Genomic DNA, 22,533 nt, shown 5'->3' with positions numbered 1-22,533 from the left:
AAGTGTGTGTTTCATGTTTTGAGAGGTGTGGTGTGTGAGTGAATCTGGCCGTCCAATAGGAACGGTTTAATGTGTTACAGATGGTTAACTAATTGATCTGTCGCGCACACCTAGGCTCTCGCCAAACACTTGTGTTTTTTTACTTAGTTCTACTCGTTTTTCAGTTTTTGTGGTATGCTGGAAATGTGCGTGCTGTTTCATTAAAGGTTCCCAGTTTCTTCTCTGAAGAATACGAGGAGCCGCTGATGTTCTGTCTGAATGAGGAGGACGAAAAAGACGAGCCTTCACAGTCAGACTCTGGTAAGATTTCTTTGAGGCTTCCTTTCCAACTAATGTTGCTGTCTCAGAAGCCTGTTTTTAGCTATGGTTTTAATTTTAGAGTTTGCGGTACATCAACGTTTGTGCTGACTGAAACCGATCACTGTTGTTTTAGGTGGTGCTATAGTCATTGGAAGTTATCCACGTAGCTTCCAATTATTAAGTGAGTTCAACAGCAGGAAACATTTCCTTTCCTGAACAGAACTTGGAACTCTAATCCTGCCGACTATCCCCACTGACTAAGGATCCCATTTCAGGCCCCTGACTTGTCTTGCCCCCCCCCCCCAATCCCCCCACCCCCCCCCCCCCCCCCCCCCCCCCCCCCCCCCCCCTCCCTGGAGTTTTTTTTTCTCATCTTGTCACTCTATATTTACAGTTATTGTTATACTGAACAGGATTTTTTAATATATATAATGACATGTTGAGAACACTCCATCCTGAGTCATCCTGCTCCTGCCAGTAGTGACAGGAGAAAAGAAGCAAACCAAGCTAGTTCCTGACTAGATGGCTGAAGGTGGCTTCACTGATCTGCTCCTGGATTGCAAGAGGAAGGATTTGAGAGTGGGAACATCCTGTGGGTTAATAATTGGCTGGTATTGCTGCAGAGCAGACTGATGCCTCAGTGTAAGAATGCTGTGGTTACAAGCTGAGGCTTCAGGCTTTATAACACTTGGCACTGGACATCTGTAATCTTAGCGTCCTGTGGCGAGTGTAGTTTTTCACGCTAAATGGTTTAGCCATTTCGTCTTCTGTATGCATGTTTCTCTGTGTTTGTTAGCTGAGTTGAAGGTGTTCATTATTTGTGTATAGCCTGTGATGTCTGCTTCCCTGTGACCTCTTTTGATCCCTTAAACCACCTTTTGTGGCTCACATCTAATAATATTGAGGGATGTTTTGTACAAGATTCCCCTCAGTTGGTCATGATTGAATGAACAGAGCTCAGACTGGAAATGACTCAGGATTCATACATGCCATTCTTCCGGGATAGTGGTGCTTATTTGACCCTTGAAGAATTTAAATTCCTCAGTAAACATTCCAGGGCTGTCAGGTATCATGAGTGGATAGAAGGTTTTTACATTTTTTAGTGAAGTAGTGAAGCTTATATTGTGATTCTGGTCTGTTTGTTAACACTAACAATATGGATGCTTACGTTGAGCTAATGCGTCATCGGACACACAGACAGAACTTGTGTAGCCAGCGCTTCAGGAAGGGATGAGGAATTTTGAATGTAGGTGTCATCTCCCCCCTGTCTTCTTGATGTCATATTCCCTATCTCCACTTCAAGTTACTGTAACATCTTTGGCACGACTGTATGTATATAGAAAAATATCAAAAAGGACTGACTGTGTTGTCAATATGCAAATAATTTTGACTCCTTTGAGAGAGAAAGGACAGTGTTTGTCTAAATCATCCTCACTTACACATTCCCCCATCTCTACCTTCCTAATACCCCCAATATTTAAATACCCCACCCAAAACACACTCTTGCACCCATATGCCTTCATACAGACAAATACACTTACCACACCCCATCACATCCTTTCAGGTCAGCATTTTAATGCAAGTTTAGCGAACAAATAGCAAAGGCCACTTCATCCTGAGGAGCGCTGCTCTCCACATTGGAGGAGAGCAAAGAAGTCATTGTGTGTATGTGCTGTCTGTGTGTGTCTCTGTGTGTGTGTGTGTGTGTGTGTGTGTGTGAGTGTGTGTGTGTGTTCACTTGTATGTTTGAGAGGAAGAATGCCGCAGGGAAGAGCACTTTGAGTGGGAAAGGGGTATAAGGAAGTAAAAAGGGGGTGTTTGTGGCTGAATGGGGGTTGCCAGGGCTTTGCTGAATGCAGTTTTCCAGCAGCTTGTTGAGATCCCCAGGGAAAGGAGAGCAGAGGAGTGTTAAAATATTGTGTGTTTATGTGTGTGTATGTGTCTGTGTGTAATGGGGGGGGGGGGGCTGCGAGAGAAAGGGATTTATGATATGGATAGTTTGGCAGGGTGTCAACAAGCGATAAGTGCAGCACCAAGAAGAGTCTGCGACCCCGACTGTGGGATCTAATTGGAGAACGGAAAAAAGGATTAAACCTCACACAGACCCCACAAAGGCAGCATTAATGTTCACTAACCCAGTGCCAACACCCTCCACCACCCCTCCCCATGCACATACACAGAAACCTTCTATAGTCACAGTGTACCTCTTTTTCTCTCCTTCGCATATATTCTGCCTACAAAACTCTTCTCGTCTCCTTTCTCTCTTTTTTTTTTTCCACATTCCTTCATTTATGTGCATTTGTAAACCCATGCTTGACCCCGCAGTGCCATTGTCTGATTTATCTTGTAAATCCTCTTTACCGTCCCATTTGCTGATCTTTACTTGTAGCCGCGCTGTTGCAACTGGAGCACTGTACTCCTGCAGGTTGGCAAGAGGAGGAAACATGGATGAAGAAAACAGCAGCAGCTCTCTGTGCTGTCTCCATGGTGAAGCTGCTGACCTGGCAGTCCCTCCTCCCCTCTCAGCTTGGCTTTGACATGCTAAAATATAGAGAAGGAGAGAATGGGGTGATTGAGAAGGACTCTCTTCAGATGGCATTAGGCATATTTGGGATGAATTGCCAGTGCATTGAACTGTGTGGTGCTATGCAGCCTGGTATAAGTCTGAGACGGTTATGAACTCACAGAGTTAATTTCCTCTCATGTCTGAGACTCACCTTCACTAAGCTGTCTGACTTCGTGTTTGTCTTTGCTGCAGGTTCTGTGTTTGACTTTGTCTATCTCTGTTTCTCTCCCTTCCTTCAGTCCCTCCTTTCAGCTGTCAATACCCTCCTCCCTCTCCTCCTGTCAGCATGTGTAGCTCTCTCTCCCTCGTTCTCACGACTGTGTGTGGTATATGAGTGACTGAAGAAGGCAGAGAAGAACTTAGTTACCCAGAAGTTGGCTCGGATTTAAGAAGAGCAGTCAGAGAAACTAGCAGACAGAGAGGAAACTCAAAAAAAGAAAGAGTTCAGTCCCGGCTCTGCTGGACAGTTGTTGAGAGTTGTGAAGGGGGAAGGGGGAGTAGTTTAGGGGGAGGGGTGGTTGGGGGAGACAGAGGGGAACATGCTGGCTCACTCCTGAAGTGTCAGAGTGTCTGCAGCAGGGCTCTGGAAAAAAGGAGAGTGAGTGCTGCAGCTAGTCCGCAGTCTGCTTGGCCATGTGGGAATAGATGTAATTTAAGGCTCCGCTCATTTATTCATCAAACACATCGAGCTGTTCGGATGAAGATTTTCTTTAAGACCGTAACTCATGGACTCTGACTCCGACTGCCCTTTCAACTACTCCTGGCCTTCATTTCCCAAGATGAGGATGCGCAGGAAGATGGGGAAAAAAGGTAACACAGTGTTAAATAATATATTTGCTATTCCGTCACATTGACAGTTGTCATTCTACGAGTCGCCATAAATGTTGAGCCACTTTTCACTTCACAGCCAAAAATATCCTTAAAATATATTTCTGACATGTTGATGTGTGCAGTGTTTGACAGACATAAAAAAAAAAAAAATTGGAATAATTTGAAAGTGAAAGCTGTTGACTTTTTACACACAGATTTAGGCAGGCCATTTATATTAGAGATGGCAGACTCAGGACTTAACTGCTAAATGCCCTCTTGGCAGGCATGTTTCACCGTTCACTGTGGAACAATAAAGTTAAAATTAGACTTTTCCCATTACACACTCTTACTCACAGGCATTCACTGCAGCACAGAGTCTGTCAGAGAGAGCTAACTGCATGTTTACCAGTGATGTAACCTGATATCTGACAGTATGTTGGGGAATGTCAGATGTCCACTCGAGGCTGATTGAGTGGTTTGGGGCTTTCGACATCTTCAAACTGTTGCGTGCATCTAAACCCTGCTGAGGAGTCATGGCCTCATGTGACTGCCGGGTTGCGGGGCAAAAGGGGGGCCCACTGTTTAATATGTGCCGTCGTATCCTGAGCCTCAGGCAACCGCAGTTGATGAGTTCTAATTGGTTGCTTAGGTGTCACTAAAAGAGTAACTGTGGCTGAATTCAGTCTTGGTTTATTATGAGACATGGAACCAAAATTAAGCTGTTCCTGGTACTTCATCTTGGCATAAAAATTTGCTTCATTGTTAGTCATGGGAGAGTTAAATTGGGTGCTTAAAATAGTGCATAATTAAAGCAGAGTGGTTAAACAGTCCGTTGCTTGTGTGTAAGCGACTGTGTGTTTGTTGGGAGAAGTGAGAGCGAGAGAGTTAGGATCAGATAGACACAGGGAAAGATTATGTTACTGCCATGGCTGTGTCATGGCTCAGCTCCAGTTGTCTTTTCCTCATCTTTCGCCATAAACCTCTGCAAGATTATCCATGTTATTGCTTCGTAATTGTGATTGACATAGGCTAGTTTTATACACACATACTACTTGTCTGTGCTGTGAGGAGCAGAAATGATGGCACTGCATAAACTTTTTGAACTGAACTAGTGGATTTCAACTTTTTTTTGTTTTTGAATTTGGCTTTGGTGTAACAATGCACCTGCAAAGCAAGATGTGATTTCAGGTGTGCACAGACAGAAGTTTATTTCTTCGCTCTGAGACCTGCACTCTGGCTTTACCTCTTCCTGTAAACACAATGGGAATGTGATGCTTGGATTGGGATGCTTGACCACAGGTGTCATAACTCAGAGTGGTTACGTGGATTTTGGTGGACAATTGCTTTAATGACTCCTGAACACTAAAGTTAAATAATTGGCTCCCCTATTTTTATAAGGTAATAAGTCCCCCTGTTGTGATTCGTTGAGACTTGGCTTGTTATTTTACTTTCAGCTCTCATCAAAGTGACAGCTGTTTAGTGTGGTGCTTGTAAAGCAAGTTACATCATAAAAGAGGGAACAGCTTGAACAAATAATTCATTTATAATTATAATAAACAAGCCTAGGTGTTTATACGATTAATCATTATTATTGTATGTTTATCTTGAATTTTATGTTTTGCCCTCCAGCTTCTAAAAGGGGTGAACCTTGAGAAAGAGCCCTTGTGGCAGCTCTGCCTCCCCCTCCGCTCCAGCCTGCCTACCTCGATCGCCCTCTCCCAGGGGTGTGCCTGAGTTGAAGGGTCACTCTCTGCGTTTAACGGCCCTGGTCTGGAAACCTGGCACTGACTGCTGTCTTTGTCTGATTTGCTGTAGAGCTCCCGGTCTCTGTTTTTCTCTCTGCTGCTACTTCAGGCATTGCTACTGAATACGGGTGCCTCTCGCTCAGGGACACGCTCTGAATATCACATCACTTCAAATATACTTTCAGTGAGCAAAAATCCTACATAAATAGCACCGGATACTGCTCTGCATTTCTTTTAAAAACTCCCCTTTCAAGTGACAGCTGATGGACTGCTTACTCGGCCTCAAGGATAAAGACAGCTTCTCCAGTTTTTTTTTTTTTTTTTGCTGTAACTTGTTTGCAATATGAACACCCTGCTTCTGTTATTCCCCCAGTTAACTAATGTTAAACACAGATCACACTGCCCGACAGTAATGTTCACTGAGGCAGAATTTATGGGTCAGAGGTGTGTGAATGATTGAGGCCATGGCGGCCAGCTGTGGCTTTGGACCCTGCCCAGAGCCTGAACTATTAGGTCTGTCTGTCAAGTCCCTCAAGTAGGTTTACATGAAATGATATCTGCTTTCAAACGGAGGTTTGACCCACATCCAGGATCTCTAACCCCTTCTGTGAATTTGGTGTCGGACTAAAACGAATCCTTTTCTACATAGCAGAAGGTCTTACGTGACTTTGTGAAGATAGAGTGGGTCTGGATTGAGGTTCATGTACAGTATAATGTTTTCAGGTGGAACTAAGAGGATCCAGATATTTTTAACAACAGAGAAACGGGTTGTAAAAAAAAGTAACATTTTCTCTGAAAGATATAAAACCTTTGGAAGGCCAGGGTTGATATATATATATAGTCACCTCTGTAAATCCTGCAGTGGTTAAACGTGAGTTAATTAATTTATGTTTGACGTGGATGTAATGGGAATCATCTGGTGTCCTCATCAATGTTTGTTCAACTCCCTGTTGCCTCTCATATTTATCTAACTCGCAGCATATAGGAAGCACAGCCAGTTTCTTCTCTGATTTATTCACTGTTACAGTTACTGAATGCCTCCTTTTTTTTTTTAAACTCTGCGGTGCTGGCAGCCTGGACATGATGGATAAACTATTGATTTATTTTAAAAGATGACTGTTGAGTCTTGCTTTAATCACTGCTTGATGAACTGAGGTTTTAATCAGCAGTGCCAAAGACGCTGCTGGAGACGAGGCTTGGCCATGGTACGGTGAGACTGTCATCGGGAGCTTAATAATGTAACTGAGCTAATGAGGCTGACTCTTCTGGTTAGTGCGACGAGTAATGCACCAGCTGCTAATGTGAGTAGATTTGTCATCTGAATGTTGAGCTGAATGTGAATTATTCCGATCAAAGTTATCATTAGGGTTAGGGATAGCAAGTTCGAATGTTTTAGATTAGAAAATGTTTGTTTTGCAGTTCAGGCCATCATTTATTTACTTACTTTGTCGAGTAAGCAATCAATTTCTGTAAACATTTTAGTGTATATCCTATTTTCCTTTTGATGCCACAAAACAAAAAAGAAAATCCCTGAAACATTTGCACAGTTTCTGTCCTGCTCCACCCACTTGTGCACGTGTGTAGCTCACTTTCACTTTGTGGAAGTAGTTACAATGTAAAACATTTTTAATGATGGTAATCTTGTAGCACATAACATTACCCAACACTGGTAGAAACAAACATTTTACTGATGGTAAACCAGTAGCAGTGTAAACCTCAGTAAATAATTCAGTTTGCCTGGTTAGTGTTTAATAGAGGGGTTTTTATCTGCCGTGAGTCAGTCTTTCAAAAATAAATATTCAAGTTGCTGATGTGAGATGTGAGCGACATAGTGAGTTTTGTGTAGAGTGTCATGTGAAACCCTGGAGGAGTGTGCAGTAGTTAGAAAATAATTGTTACTAACCCCCAGGAGCTCCTGCGGTTATTCCTGATCTTAAAAGCAGCAGCTGCCTAAGCAGTCTCAGATCAAGCTGTTTTTGAATGGTACTTGTATATGTGCATTAATAGTATTTATTATTATCACTAAAAAAAAAAAAATTAGTTTGTACTGAGCATTTAAATTTGCTTTTGTCCGTGTGTGCTTTACAGTTGATTTTCTTCTTGTGCAGATCTGCTTAAACAGTACCTGTAAGTGTCTCATCAAAGGTTTTTGTTGTGTGTAGTATTACTGCTAACATATGGCTTCTTTGTTTATGTGAATTTGGTTATTTTCAAGCCTAAAATACTTCTTAAGAAACTGAGTTGTGGAGAGGGTGTGCTTTATACAGAGTAATATCCCAGAGGGAGCTTGTGTGTTTTGAGAGCAGGAGTGTTTCCCCCCCCCCGTTTAACAGCAAAACCAGGCTGCTGCTCACAGTGACTCTTCTGTGTTGAAAGGGTTCCTCTCAATGCTACTGTGTGCTCACCAGGAGTTATTTCCACTCGCCTGCTGCATCGAAGGCAGGCTGGAGAAGAAACAAGCCTGCAGATCTCTGCTCACAGTTCTGTGCACACCCTTTCACGCGTGTGTGCAAAGAGCCGTTCAGACAGACACACGCACTCATACAGAGACTCTTAGTCCTGAACAATGACAAGCAACTGCCCAGGATGTCTATGTCACTTCCTGTGTTTGTGAGAAGTTATTTGGTGTTGCTGTGGAAACTAAATGTAATATTGAAAAATCCCAGCTCTCTGTGCATTCTTCTCTCTCTGTAGAGAAAAGCCAGTCCATAAGGGAGAGCCAGGCCTCGTCTCCGACTCTGGCTGCAGCCGCCAGACTGTCAGCGATGATACACGGCAAAGACCAAGTGTATGCCAACGCCATGCTGGTAGATCAGGTGAGTAAGGATGAAATTTTTTATACAGTTTAGAACAGTAAGGGAACATCAGACTTTGCTCAAAAGATGTTAATTGTTCCATTGGAGGAGCCGCGAATCAGCTGGTGGAAGAGTACGGGGACCCTCTCATTGCATTCTCACCTTTCTTTTTCAGGTGGACGATGTTGACATTAAATATCGCTCTCCAGGGGAAGAAGAGGTCAGCCCTGCATCCCATGTTGTCAGCTCCAGCTGGGATTCTTTCTCTGTGGCTCCCACTAATTCAGGGAATTGCTCCCAGAGCCGGTGCCTGTCCTCGCCCCATAACAGACCAAGGGGAATCCAAGGTTCTGGCCTGGAGAACCACAGGGAGCAATCCCCTCGCATCTCTCCCCCCTCTCCCTTTGCTTCCTCCCCGTCTTTTCCTTCCTCTCCCCTGGCTTCCGCCCTCCGTTTGTTTGAGGGCGCACACAAGCGTCAGCCGCAGACAGGCTTGCCACTCTCGCCTTCTTTGAGTCGTAGAGGATGCAGCTTTACAGATGCAAACCGGGGCCTGAGGTAGGACTCAACTACTGTTGATTCTTGAAAAGTTTAGATTATTCCTTTTTATTGAAGAAACGTGACTGCACAACTGACTGAGTTTGTTAAAGAGAGCAATTGGTCTGTCCCACTTTAGAAGTGGGTTGCGTGGTTTTGTTGATTTGAATGATTAGCTGTCTTGCATATAATCCATACAAATATAGCAAAGTCCAATCTGCTTGGGATTTCAGCAAGACGGTATTTTTGACTTTTGCTACATTGATTGTTTTAAATGAAGGTGTGGAAAATGGCAGGAAGTCTGATACAGCTGAGCTGTTTGCATGCTGAAGTTGCTGAACATTCCTTTATTTTTCTCAGCAGTGCAAAGTCTGGCAAAAACTATCAAAAACATGGTGTTTAGATTTGTACATGATGACTGTCCATGCTGATTCTAAGGTTATGGGGACCATCTGCAAAATAATACAGCTCATCGTGAACCAGTGTGTTATTTTGTGATATGCTGGAGTTTAGAGTTTAACTGGCCCTTCCCACTCGAGCTTTTGAACAGCTGGTAGCATCGTGATCCTTGCACACGTGCACACACTAGTTTTAAATTATAGCTAGTTTTAGTTTGTTAATTAAAGAACAGACAGTAATAACTGTCCGGCCTTTTTAGCATATTACAAGACCATAACCTAGATGTGTGCGTGAATCTTTTTGTGTGTGTGTGACCGTGAACAGTCCTAATCTAGAGTGTGACAGCGGAGAGGAGGACATTCTGGGCCATTCTTATCCAGCCTCATCTTTCAAGCAGCAGTCCAGTCTGCACTCCAGCTCAGGAGAGGAGAGGGACTCTTTTGACACTTCTCCAGATTTCAATTGTACGCACTCCGACAGCACGCACAAACCAGCCAAGGTATACTCCTATTCTCACATATGCAGAAATTCCCCTCCTGGTTCACTTAAACTATGAATTAAAACAGTGTCTTTTTTGACTGTATTATGACTGTATTGTCCTCGATACAGTTTCCAGTCCTTTCAAATATTGTCTTTGATTGTCTTCTGTCTTTTTGTGCAGTCACCAATTTTGCCACAAACATATAGCATGTGCTAAGCATTGCACAAGAAACAGCTTTGCCTTACAGTCTTTAGTAAATAAGCCCACACTGTAAACAACTCAATAACATGGATGAAAGGGCAGAGATTGGTCGGTCTGTTTGTTCTGCAGGTTTCTGCTGCTCTCCAATTTTGCTGTTTACAGGACTGAACCTGTGAACTTCTATTTACTGCTCTGATTTGTTCTCCCACCTAGAGCCCAGAGGAGGCTGAGGTTCGGCTTCGCTCCTACTCCTACTCCTCCCCTAAAGTGAAGCCGTCACGGCCGCTGCTAAACCGCAATGCAGCAATCACTGATTTGGAAGAAGGTGAGTGAACTTTGGCCCTTTTGCCCTGTCGGTTTCCAAGAGGCAGCCAAATGGACTAACATGCCGCATGTTCAGCAGCGGGAAGACCAGACACGTGTCAGAAATGAGCTGAAGCGCCATGAAGTATATCTGTGCTTAGTGTCAGGTCTGCTTTTGAGGGTGTTTGTGAGTAAAGGTCATGCTTTATTCTGTGTAGATGGAGCATTCAGCAGCAGCAGCAGCAGTCGTTCTCTACTTCAGGCTTTATTTCTTTCTAACTCCCTCTCTCGTCTCAACCAAGTTAGTAAGTACAAGAACAGCGTCGAGCAACAACTTAAAACACTGCTGGTTGGCCAGTGAAAACATTTCAGTCTCTTTCTGGTGAACCATGGGGCAGGGCTGCACAATTAAAATTCATATCTGGTATCTATAAAATGTTTTATGACCCACTGTAAAAAGTATATTTGTGCAGCATTTGTGCATTTGAAAAAAAAAACTTGCAAGAGAACTCGTGTGAAGCAAAAATCATTTTGCGACATTTTTTTGTTGTAAAAGGATTTGCCCAGATGTTTCACACAAACAAAAAAACAACATGTTTGTCATTGTTGCATAAATTTTGCAGCTCTGTATCGGTGGTGAGATCTGATTCTTGGTGGTGAGCTCGACACTTAAGTGCACAAAGCAGACTTCTCTGAAGCTTGTTAAGGTTTTTTTTTTGTAACAAAACAGTAGTTGTCCAAAAACTAATTTATATTAAAAAATTACTGAGCAAAAGAGGACTGGGGCTTCTTTGGAAGAATGTGGATCTCCTGTATATCATCTGAAGGCAGAGGTTTTTTTTCTGTCCTGAAGCTTTTGTTATCCTTCCATTTGGGCACATGTTGTGTTTCTCTCTTGGTTTTTCTTTTTTCCATCTTTGCTATCATCTGGTTTTTCGAGGCAAGGCTTGCTGCTGTGTTTGTTCTTTCTCTGTAGGGGTTTGCTGGCTCCAGACTTTTTCCATGATCTCTATATTAGTTTCTAACTCAATTTTAAATGGGGAAGATTTTTTTTTTTTTTTACCCTCTCTGCTTATCCACTTTGAAAATGTGCATTATTTTTAAATGAATTGGCATGTATTTCTGGCATATTGATTTGCTTGTCTTTGTTATTTACCATTACAGAGCAGAGAACATTCAACTTGACTGAGACACCCAGAGAAAAGAGGTAAAACCAGTGTGTCATTTCATGAGCTCAGGCAAGAACCACTCAACTGTGTAGGGTCCTGCTCAGATGTTCCTCCCTTTTTAGGCATCAGTGCTGACCAGTGGTTAGAGATTGGCTTAGATGGGGGTCTTTGTGTGTGTGTGTGTGTGTGTGTGTGTGTGTGTGCGTGTGTGTGTGTGTAGCCTTAGCGTTAAACCTGTGGTTGGTGTCTAAGTGCACAGGATGTGACATGCTTCCTGTTGTGAGGCTGGGGCCAGCATATTCTCTGATTACAACCTCAAAATAACCCCGAGTAAACAGTAAAACGCAGAGCTTTCTTGTATGTCAGCCTTAACAAACATCTTACTAAATTCTAGACCACATCAATGATGCTGAAAGGGAAGTATGCACATACTGTAGTATTTATCTTGGAAAGAGATTTTAACAGTTACTATGAATTAACATTTGCTTAACATTCCTACTGTGTAACGCAGGGAATCCCAACCAGTGTGTACAAGTACTTCAGGAGGTAGCTAAGCAAAACTAAATATCATGTATAAGGACTTGAATTAGAGCCAAAAAATGATTAAAATCATCATTCAGCAAGAAGTGAAAACTGTCTGAAATACAGTCATGTAAAAAAGACTAAGCAGTCCACTGAAAAACTAAGTACATCCTACTGTAGTTCAGTAACTTCCTTTACCTTTACTAGTAATAATTTGAAATAATAATTTTCTATATGGCATTACTGTGGAGGAACTTTAACCCAGTCTTTTTTATATTGTTGCTCACTGAAGTTTGCAGGCATTTATTTATGCAAGTTCCGCCACAGTGTTTCAGTCGGGCTGAGGTCTGGACTTTGACTGGGCCATTGTAACACCTTGATTCATTTCTTTTTCAGCCATTCTGTTATAGATTCACTGCTGTGCTTGGGATCATTATCCTGTTGCATGACCCAATTTCACCAAGGTTTATTTGTCAGACAGATGCTCTCGTTTGGACTCCATAATACTTTGATGCCTGTAAGGTGCCCAGGTCCTGTGGCTGCAAAACAAGCCCAAATCATCACCCCTCCACCACCGTGTTTCATTGCTGGTATGAGGTGTTTAGTCTCTTTTGGTCGACTTTCTCCTGGAAAACCTGCCAAACAAGCCATATTTGTTCAGTCTTTTTCAGTCATTGTACTGTCATAAACTTTACCATTTAACATGCTAACTGAGGCCTGAAGAGTCTGAGCTCTAGCTCTTCAGTTTTTTTGCTTTTTCTCTGAGCATTGCACAGTCAGACTTTGGGTTGAATTTGCTGGGACGTTCATTTCTGGGAAGATTGTGGCATTGTGTCAACACGCACCTGAGTACTCTAGACCAGCATATTGCCAAAACAGGAACAGGATGAGCACTGCCAGAGCCCTACAAAATGACCTTGAGCAGGCTACTGGTGTGAATGTCTCTGACCAAACAATCAGAAACAGACTTCATGAGGGTTCCTCCTGGTGCACGACAATGCCCAGCTTCATGTGCCGAGAGTATGCAGGCAGTTCCTGGAGGATGAAGGAATTGATACCATTGACTGTCCTCCATGTTTGCCTGAACTAAATCCAAAAGAACACCTCTGGGACATTATATTTCAGTCCATCCGATGCTGCCAGGTTGCACCTCAGACTGTCCAGGAGCTTAGTGATGCCCTGGTCCAGATCTGGGAGGAGATCTCCCAGGGCACCATCCATCATCTCATTGGGAGCATGCCCCAATGTTGTCAGACATTTATACAATCATGTGGGGGCCATACACACTACTGAGTATCAGTTTGAGTTGCTGCAATGAAATTTCAGCAAAATGGAATAGCCTGCCGCATAAAATTTTCACTTTGATTTTCAAGGTGCCTTTGAATTCCGTAGGTTAATAATTTTCATTTCCATCAAATGATGTGGCACCCCTTTGTTTACAACACCAGTGTAGATATCAAGCATGAGTTTTTCCCCATTGAGATCTGATGTGTTTTCAAAGTGTTCCTTCATTTTTTAAAACATTTTTTTAACCTCGTGGAAACTTTCTTTTTGACATGACTGTAGCTTAGGTTAAAATGGCTATCTTACAGTTGAAATTGTTAGCTAACCGTATGGGTAAACAAAATGATGAAAAAGTGAGCTAAAATTATGAATTTATTAGCTAAAAGTATTGCCAGCTATAGAAACTGTTTAGATAGTTGAGATTATAAGATAGCCTCTTGGATAAATAAGCATAATTGAATTGGGGTAGCTGCTGTAAATAGTTGAAATGGTAAGCCAGTAGCTATGGATAAATAGTTAAAATAGTTTACTAACCTAGATGATAGTCCTAGCTAGTCCTCGTGGTCCCGTGTGATACAAAATGCTGCCTTTATATATCACATGGGACACTAAGCTGAATGTAATTGCTACGTGTAATCAATAAACTGAAAGTAGTTCTGGTCCACTTTAAAATTAGGTAAAATGAGCACATTTAAACAGGAGAGGTGGTATTGGTAAAGGAAGTCCGTCTCTCAGTGCAGAAAAAGGTTGGGAAGCACTGTTGTAACATTGCTTGTTTTAATTTCATTTAATAAATGCTGCTATCCATATTCATTTGATCATTGATTTCATCTCACTGCTTCATAAAGTCATCATGTGCTAATGTATTTTGTTTGCTAACAACCATTGCTAACAGAGGAACCGCTGTAGAAGATCACATTAGCCAGTTAAATTACATTACACCCTTAGATTATTTTATTAGAATAAATCACATTTATATAACCGTACCAGCCTGATCAGACTCACCAACTGTTTTCGTCCTATCAGAAATCATCCAATTTAACTACCACTGCCCTGTAAAGCATTGGTTTATATATTAAATGGTCAACTAAAACAGCAGGTAGCACATACATCAACGTAACTGTTCATGCGTAAAATCTGTAATATCTTAATTTTCCATTCCCACACTGTTAGTTCTAGAAATTGCTTTTAGACTTTAATTTTAGAACATTATTGATTATTATTTTTGAATTACCTGATGAGCAGAGACGCAACAACCTGGTCTGAGGTGCTTTATATCTATGCAGGGTTTTGGGTTTCCGTAAGCGGGCCCAGTCAGCAGAGGAGGAGAGCAGCGCACCACTCGAACACCTCACCCTCACAGAATTCCTCAAAGAGTATGTTTTCACCTAAATGGCCTCACAGCCGTGCATGTGTGGCTTAAGTCATTTTTAACCCCGCTTTAAGATCATTCCCAAACTCATCCATTAACCATGTCGATTTATTATTATTATTTTTTTTTTTTTTTTGCAGCTGTATCTATGATGTAGGAATCTGCAGAAGTAGATTTTATTAACATTTCTTATGACAGGTCTCTGCTGTAGGTTTGATGTGATATTGCATGGTTGTCTTCTTTATGTTCTGTCATTGTTGCCTTTCACCTAGAATGCCTAGTGTAACTAGCATAAGTCGCTGAAAATAGATGACACATATTAATTGCATTTTGCCAAGGTCATACTATAAATAGCATGCACTAGAGTCCATAGTGACTTCCAAGCATGCCAAGCATGTTGTTAAGAGTAATAATCTGTAGACTAGGGGTCCTGGAAGACTGTCTGGACATTCTTTCATTCCAGCATGACACCAGCATATCTGATTATTCAATTCTCTTTAGTCTATTAAACTACTAAAATAATGACTCATTTTTTTGTGTGTGCATGTTGGATGTTAGTACTGCAGCGAATAGTTGTGATGATCTCTGATTAAAGTGTTTACACTGAAACAGGATCGAGGATGAGGAGTGGGATAAGTACATAATCCCATCTAAGGTCGAGTCAGAGAAGTACAAAGTCAGCCGGACCTTCAGCTTTCTCAAGAGCAGGATGTCCAGCACTCGCAGCAAGACTAAGGTGAGGCAGCAAAGTGGACTTTATGATTCTTGATGGCTCAGATTTCAGATCTACTCACATGTAATTGAAAACCCCTACAGTTAAACATTATGATTAAAAAAAAAAGCTTACAGGCTTACAGGCCTCCCAAAGTAGCGCAGTAAAAGTTTACCGCCTCCCAGACATGCCAGGTCAGAATTCCTGTGCTGGGGGGCCATTGTCTGAGCACAAGCCTTTATTTGGTGAAGCAGAAAATTCCCTCTCTTTAGGTCTTAGCAACAAGACACAGTGAAAATATTCTCTTACATAACATGTAGACCCCCCCCTCCCTTACTGCGCTACACAGCATGGGGAACCAAAATATATTCTGTGCTGCACTCATAATCTTGTGAACATATGTGCGTGTCCTTAAGGACCATGTCTCCCTGTATTTACGGACACACAATGCGCACGAACACTCAGAAAACAAACACATTTTCTAGACCTCCTTGCAAAGTTTGATAAGATAAACATTCCTCTATCGCAGCATACACAGCATCCCCCAAGCCCCCCTACCGGCCAAATGCCCCCCTAATGACAAAGCACCATAACAGCAGCCGTCCCAGTGGACTTTAAAGTAAACAGAAAGGCTCACTCAGAGGTTCTTTATCTCAACTAACTTCGCTTGAACAGGTGTGTTTCAGCAAGAAGATGGCCGCTTTAAGCCTCTTTTTGCCTGCTGTTCCGAGTCATGTTATCTCTACTACGCTGGTTTACATGATATTGTGGCATTAACTGCAATAACTGTCAGCTGAAGGAGTACATTATAAATATGTATGACTTGCATCTCAGGTGAAGGGGAAAGAGGTGAAGGAGGGAAAGGAGAAGTCAGGGACTTCTAATGGACATCAGTTTGTTCCTGTGTCTCCATCTGGTCCTGCTCTTTGTGTGGCCTGTGATAAGTCTGTTTCTGGGAAGGAGCTGTTGCAGTGCTCCAGTAAGTGTTCTACTGTCAGCACTGATGTTGTTTTATGTCCTGTGGTGGCTGAACTGTTTAGGATTTGTTTAAATCTCTTTGCACGTGCTGCCATGATGTTTTGTTCAGTAAAAGGCATGAAACACTTGACAAAAATCCAGTTTGACTGCCGTCTGGACACTGCATTCACATACGTGGTAATAAGTTAACTTATATTTTATATGCGCTTCTCTGCAGACTGTTTCCTGAATGTTCATAAGAACTGTCGGGAGTCTGTTGCAGCTTGTGGAAAGGTAACCATTAACCCAACACACTACGTTTGAACTCAGAACCAACAAGCAAGGTTATTGATTTCAAAGTAGTTTTAACAAAAAAAAAAAAAGAGCCCAAATAACTTTACAAGCATTAAAAAAATAACAGGTCACAGACAATACATGTGTTTCTTTTCATCATAGATAACAATGGTGGTGTTATTTTATACTTGGCAGAATCTGAGGCGTACTTCTTTTTTTAATGTTGCATGTTTTCATTTGTCAGCTGACTTCTTAGGGACAAAGTCTTTGTCCATTTTTGTATGGCTTACATTAGCAGTCAGTGATGAAGTCAGCTTTACAAATATAGGTCAGCTGCTTTTAGTTAGTGCTAGTCAGTCTATATAAATAGACTACAATGAAAAGTTTGTTATATTATAGATGGTGTTATGGGAATTACAGGCTCTGACATTACCAGAGCTCGACCTATACTCACACACTGTAGAGCCCCGTTATTACCTGAATAGTCCAAAATGCTGAAAAATGTGAGAAGACGTGTATTTTGTGCCCCATGTGTTTAACAACTCATGTGTACCTTCAGTTATTTTCACTAAAACACATTTTTTGTGTCCTTGACATCAAACAAACGTGGTTCAGTATTTAAAACGTTTGCTATGACAAATCTACGCATATTTAAACTGATTGTTTTGGATTCATTATTTGCATCCATGCACACTGCCAGTTGTCGGCTAGGAGAATGGTGTCAAAGCACCACCGCGTGTGCACCCAAACACTCTTAGAAATGTTGCTACATGACACTATTTGGGGCCAAAATCCACAGATTGCCTTTAAGTACATGCTAGCTGTGCTGAAAATCTGCTGCTCTCAGTCTGTTTCTGTGCTGTAGCCAGTTATCCAGTTTTCATCATTCCCCTTGTGTTTCCCTGTGTCTCCTATCAGCCTTGTTTTTGTTGTCTAATGAGGGGAAAATACAAAAATATATTATATTAGAAGAAGTCATTTAGTTTAGTAAAGGCAGAAAAAAGTGGGTACCACCAGAAAATGAATTCCTCGACATGGTGACAAAAGAACTCCGGGAATGTGTTGAACATCACAAACTAGTGATGTGTGATATCTCATGGCACTCTTCTCCTTAATTGATTCCAGTATTGACTAAATTTGTTACATCCTCTTGTTATTTAAATCAATAACACACAGATTTACAACGTTTGGTGACGATATGACTGTATTTTTCCAGAAACCACAAGAGAGGAATGCATTGCTGATGAAGAGCAAGGCCTTTTCTCTCCCGCAGAGTGAGTGCCCCCCCGCTGCTCCCTTGGTCTTTGATTTGTTTATTTTTCACCTGTCCTCCCGTGTCCTGTAGTGGATAAGTAAGCCATTGCTCTTCAGCCCTCGCCATTCCTCTGCTGTTTTTTTTTTTTTTTCCCTGTTTTAAAAAAAAAAAAAAAAAGTTAAATTTTAATTTACCTCAGTGGGGGATCTGTTCTGGATTGTGTTTACGTGTGCATGAGAACACGGGTTGAGTGCTCTGTTTGCACTAACAGGATCATTTTATTTCTTCCTTTAAAGCGCTCTGTCTTCTTTGAGTGTTTGGTATTAGACAGAGGTGTCAACATCTGCAGTGCATTGTCACAACTGTAATCAAACTGTAGTTAAACAGTGAAAGATTATAACCTCGGACCTCTTAACAGTTTAATGATCTTGTAACTATTATAGCAATGACTGCATGGATATAAACAAAACATCTGAATACCAAACAAGCACATGCAATATTTATTTGGGGAGCAGGAAAGCGTCCAGTGTGTTACATATTTTCTTCTCCTGCTGATCTTCTTTTTAGACTCTGTGAAAGAAAACCCTCCAGCCTCCAGTTTCTCTTCTTCTTCCTGCTCCTCCTCTTCACTTCCAACAATGAACAGGGAGAAAAAAGAAACAGTCGCACCACTGGCCAAAAGCCTCTCCATCTCTGTCTCTACAGACAGCAGGTAGGCTGGTAATGATCTGGGAAAACTTGAATATTTCCATTTGTATAAAGAAAGCGTTACAAATTAATGAATTGTATTCATTTTGGTGTTAAATTAATTTTGCTTGCTTTTAAAGGTGATCTATTATGCTCATTTCCAGCTCTGTGTTTTTGCTCTCATATTCTACTAGAGAAGCTTTGCATGATTCACAGGTCAAAATGATCCCCATTTATCTTCCACAGGGCCTCAGTTCATCCACTGTCTGAAGCAAGCCATTAGCAAATAGAAGGTTTGAACAGTAGACGGATGGGCTTTCCCAGTCAGAGCTGTGTGTCTCAGAGGGCCACATTAGGGACATCCACTCATATTGATGCTATACAGATCCAGTAGAAGAGAAACTGTTGCAAACAAAACAGTTTTAGAGTAGTCTTAAGCCTGTGCAAACACTGACCCCATTATATAAAACTACAGCATCAACCACGGTAATAGTGTATATATGTAACGGAAAATAAGGAAAGCACAACAGGGCCAGTTTACTTTGTGCCAAAACCTATTCACCTAATTTCAGCTTTGTATTAAGTTACAAAATAACAGCTAAATGAAATTTCGACCTCCAAAGACCAGACTCTGTTTCCAAATGCCTAAAAATAAATAAAACCTACGTTTGCACACATGCACCCACATGCAAACTCATGTTCACTTCTGACCTGGCTTTGTTTCTCTCCAGACGGCTGAGTGACTCAGCAGGGTTGGACTCTGAGGGCGGTGGTCCAGCTTGCACTTTTAGCTCATTATCCGATGAAGGGACACCAGTCGCAACAACTCCCCCATCCATCGACCTGCCAATCACCACCCAAGGTGAGGAAGAAGAGACTTGGTACATGCATCAGTTGTAATAGAGATTCAGAAATAGTTCATTATTTCTGTTCATGCAGATACTGTTGATGCTCCTTTACTGAGTGACCTGTCAGCTGACCTGCTGGGACTTGAGGCAGAGTCGTGGAGTCTAGCAGTCACTGCAGATTTTTGCAGGCAACATGATAGACACACTATCAAACGACAGGATGTTATTTATGGTGAGAAGATCGAGCAGTCTGTCTCTCTTTCCTTTATTTCTTTCATGACATATCATCCTTCATCAAAAAAAAGCTTAACAGTATAGTTTTTAATGTATACTGTACATACTGCATCTGTAATTATATAACTGATTGTGTTGGATTCTGTTGGTTAAAAGAAATTTAAGTGGACGGAGTCAAATGCTAACTTTTGCACCTTTGTGTGTTAAGATTTCAAAATCCTGTGAAATGTAGATGGTTTATTTTCAGCCTGTGAGAAACCTTTGCTCAACTAAAGATCTCATCTAAAGCTTTAAACATAAACACCATCAGATGTTTCAGTGTCTGTTACGCAGTTCGGCTGTCCTCTTACAGAGCTGATGCAGACCGAGCTGCACCATATCCAAACCTTGACGGTCATGTCGGAGGTGTTCAGGAGAGGGATGCTGGAGGAGCTGCAGCTGGATTGGGACTGTGTGGCCCGGATTTTTCCCTGTTTGGATCCCCTGCTGATCTTCCACAGGAACCTCTTCAGAGCGCTGCAGGAACGCAGACAGGCTGCAACTCAAACAGAGGATTCTCAAAATTATGTCATCCACCAGATTGGAGATATACTGCTTCAGCAGGTTTGTTAAGATTTAGTCATGTCACATAAATACACTCAGATAGATGCCTGTCCTCAGCATCTGATGGTTTTCTCTCAGTTCTCAGATGAAAATGCTGAGAAGATGAAGAAGTTGTATGGTGAGTTCTGCAGTCACCACACCGAGGCTGTCAATGTCTTCAAAGAGCTACAGCAGCAGAACAAGAAACTTCAAAACTTTGTTAAAGTAAGTTCCTGTTTCCAGATCTCATGTGTTTTATTAGTTAGTTATATTACAGTTAAATATTTGAGCAGCTCAGGTTCTTCTCTCTTACAGCAACAGAGCAATAACTCTCTGGTCAGACGAAGAGAGGTCCCAGAATTTATCCTGCTTGTCACTCAGCGCATCACTAAGTACCCAGTCCTGCTGGAGAGGATATTACAGTACACTGAGGGTGGGTCAACTCTACTGTGACTTGTGCAAAACTGCAACTGTACTGTATGCAAATCTTAAGCTTGTTACATATTTTCTGAAAGGAGCCGAACAAATGACTAGCAAGGGGAAGTTTTGGTCTAAAATATGTAGCCTGATCCTTATAATAACCCTTTCTATAAAAGTACTGATAGAAAGGCTTAAACTAAAATTATTATTTATTTATTTTTGTTAATTATCAATTAAGGGATCTTTATAAAGTTGCCATTGTAACAAAAAAGCTGGCATTTACAAACCATTTCAACTAACTGTCAGCATTATTGAAAAATGGATTATTTGTATGACCTCGAGCTGTTGTTTCTGTCCGTAGAGGGAAATAAGGAACACGCTGACCTGTCAACTGCCCTGGCTCAGATCCGTGATGTTGTTGCAGCGGTGGACCTCACCGTAAGTAAATATGAGAGGTGTCAGGAGCTTCAGGAAGTGCTGGCCCGGCTGGAGAATAAAAGCTTTGCCAAGCTTAAGAATGGCAAGGTGTTTCGCAGACAGGACCTGCACAGCAAACATAGGGATCTGCAGCACAAAGGGCTGCTCTACTGGAAGACCGCCACAGGACGTCTTAAAGGTGGCTATGAAATTATATCATATCAGGCATTATATTGTGTTGTTTTATTAGCTTTTAGACAACCAATCTATGTGTGTCCACACTTCTTTTTTTTCAGATACGTTGGCTCTTCTGCTCACTGATGTTCTGGTTTTCCTCCAAGAGAAAGACCAGCGCTTCATATTTGCTGCTGTGGTAAGCATCAACCCCCTAAAAATCATTTTAAATCAAGGAAACTGCATTCAACTGTCTGTCCATGTCTCTTTGTCCGTTAACCCATCTGGTTCATCCTACAGGACCAGAAGCCTCCAGTAATCCCGCTGCAAAAGCTCATTGTTAGAGAAGTAGCCAATGAAGAGAGAGGGATGTTTCTCATCTCTGCATCATCAGTGGGACCGGAGATGTATGAAGTTCATACCACCAGCAGAGAGGAGAGGAATGCGTGGATGAGACACATTCGACAAGCTGTGGAGAGGTGCGTGTAAATCTAGAGTGTTTGTCCAGCTTAGACCGTGTGCGTAGGTCTGGTTAATGTTTGTTAATGATTGTCACAAATTACTAGTTGTCCCGAGGAAGAGGAGGAAGAGGAGCGAAGTGCTGAGACCGAGGAAGCCAGGCAAGCTGCAGAAATGAGAGTTCAGAAGATCACCAAGTTCCAAGGTAAGAAAATAAAGTATCTGTGAGGCCACATGATAAACATTTCCATTTAGAGTTGATTTGTTCATATCACAGAGAGTTTGTGCAGTTATGAAACATTAAAAAAAAAAAAAATCATCCTAATCTTATTGTTTGTTTTTGTGTAGAAACGCTGTTGGGTCAGGACCAGCGAATCTACAGCAGCCTGGAGGAGAAGTTACAGCTTTACGCTGAGCTCACAGAATTAACCCTCCAGTCACCAGAACCTGTACCACATCGCCACCTGCTGGTGCAACCAGTACATTACACCGACAATGAGACCCCTCGAGAGGCCTCCTCACTGCTCACAGCTGCGCTCAGAGAAGGTGTGGCTACATATTTTTTTAGGAATAGTGGCTAATCTGCAAATTCTTTCGGGAAATTTTCAGTTTTCATTGGCAGCCTAAATAAAATATGTTCTTGGGAAACATGAAATTCTCAATATAAGACATGATTTTAGGAGGAGATGGGAGAATATTTTTTTAATAAGAATATGAATTTGAATTACAAACTTAAATTAATTAAAAAATGCATATAGTATTGTTAGAAACAACAAATAAAGTGAAATGAAAGTGCTGTAAAATATTAAGTTTTAACAAATATTTGCTTTTTCTCCAGCTGAAAACCTGATCGCCATTCTCCAGGCTCGTGATGGCGTTTCTGTGCAGAGTCAGAGCTCTCCTGTCCAAGGCCCCGAGTGCTGCAGCTACAACAGCCATGGCAGCAGCATTCAGGAGTCTCCCTCTGAGCGTGAGTCACAGGCAGACACTGTAGCATTCATTCATTTTTT

The 22,533-nt window shown here is 41.8% G+C and overlaps 1 protein-coding gene across 3 annotated transcripts in view; it reads left to right on the top strand.

Moving 5' to 3' along the window:
- The window catches only part of LOC115785952 (rho guanine nucleotide exchange factor 28-like), a 44,349-nt gene that overhangs the window by 17,885 nt on the left and 3,931 nt on the right, over positions 1 to 22,533 (top strand). The window contains exons 10-33 of one of the 3 annotated variants that reach the window (XM_030737903.1): positions 207 to 300; positions 8,116 to 8,237; positions 8,392 to 8,774; positions 9,477 to 9,651; positions 10,048 to 10,159; positions 10,356 to 10,442; positions 11,302 to 11,344; positions 14,399 to 14,488; positions 15,097 to 15,220; positions 16,031 to 16,175; positions 16,392 to 16,447; positions 17,664 to 17,721; positions 18,270 to 18,414; positions 19,121 to 19,251; positions 19,329 to 19,469; positions 19,824 to 20,074; positions 20,153 to 20,278; positions 20,369 to 20,486; positions 20,835 to 21,089; positions 21,187 to 21,263; positions 21,365 to 21,543; positions 21,631 to 21,728; positions 21,872 to 22,069; positions 22,362 to 22,493. In XM_030737903.1, coding sequence (XP_030593763.1) covers positions 207 to 300; positions 8,116 to 8,237; positions 8,392 to 8,774; positions 9,477 to 9,651; positions 10,048 to 10,159; positions 10,356 to 10,442; positions 11,302 to 11,344; positions 14,399 to 14,488; positions 15,097 to 15,220; positions 16,031 to 16,175; positions 16,392 to 16,447; positions 17,664 to 17,721; positions 18,270 to 18,414; positions 19,121 to 19,251; positions 19,329 to 19,469; positions 19,824 to 20,074; positions 20,153 to 20,278; positions 20,369 to 20,486; positions 20,835 to 21,089; positions 21,187 to 21,263; positions 21,365 to 21,543; positions 21,631 to 21,728; positions 21,872 to 22,069; positions 22,362 to 22,493 — 3,340 coding nt within the window. The remainder of the gene's footprint in view (positions 1 to 206; positions 301 to 8,115; positions 8,238 to 8,391; positions 8,775 to 9,476; positions 9,652 to 10,047; positions 10,160 to 10,355; positions 10,443 to 11,301; positions 11,345 to 14,398; positions 14,489 to 15,096; positions 15,221 to 16,030; positions 16,176 to 16,391; positions 16,448 to 17,663; positions 17,722 to 18,269; positions 18,415 to 19,120; positions 19,252 to 19,328; positions 19,470 to 19,823; positions 20,075 to 20,152; positions 20,279 to 20,368; positions 20,487 to 20,834; positions 21,090 to 21,186; positions 21,264 to 21,364; positions 21,544 to 21,630; positions 21,729 to 21,871; positions 22,070 to 22,361; positions 22,494 to 22,533) is intronic. The other 2 variants (XM_030737904.1, XM_030737905.1) reach the window with 2 other exon arrangements.

Source organism: Archocentrus centrarchus, chromosome 9 (assembly GCF_007364275.1).
Source record: "Archocentrus centrarchus isolate MPI-CPG fArcCen1 chromosome 9, fArcCen1, whole genome shotgun sequence".
NCBI classification, from domain to species: Eukaryota; Metazoa; Chordata; class Actinopteri; order Cichliformes; family Cichlidae; genus Archocentrus; species Archocentrus centrarchus.
Note: the sequence above shows the minus strand (reverse complement) of the source record. Positions and strands in the feature narration are given on the sequence as shown.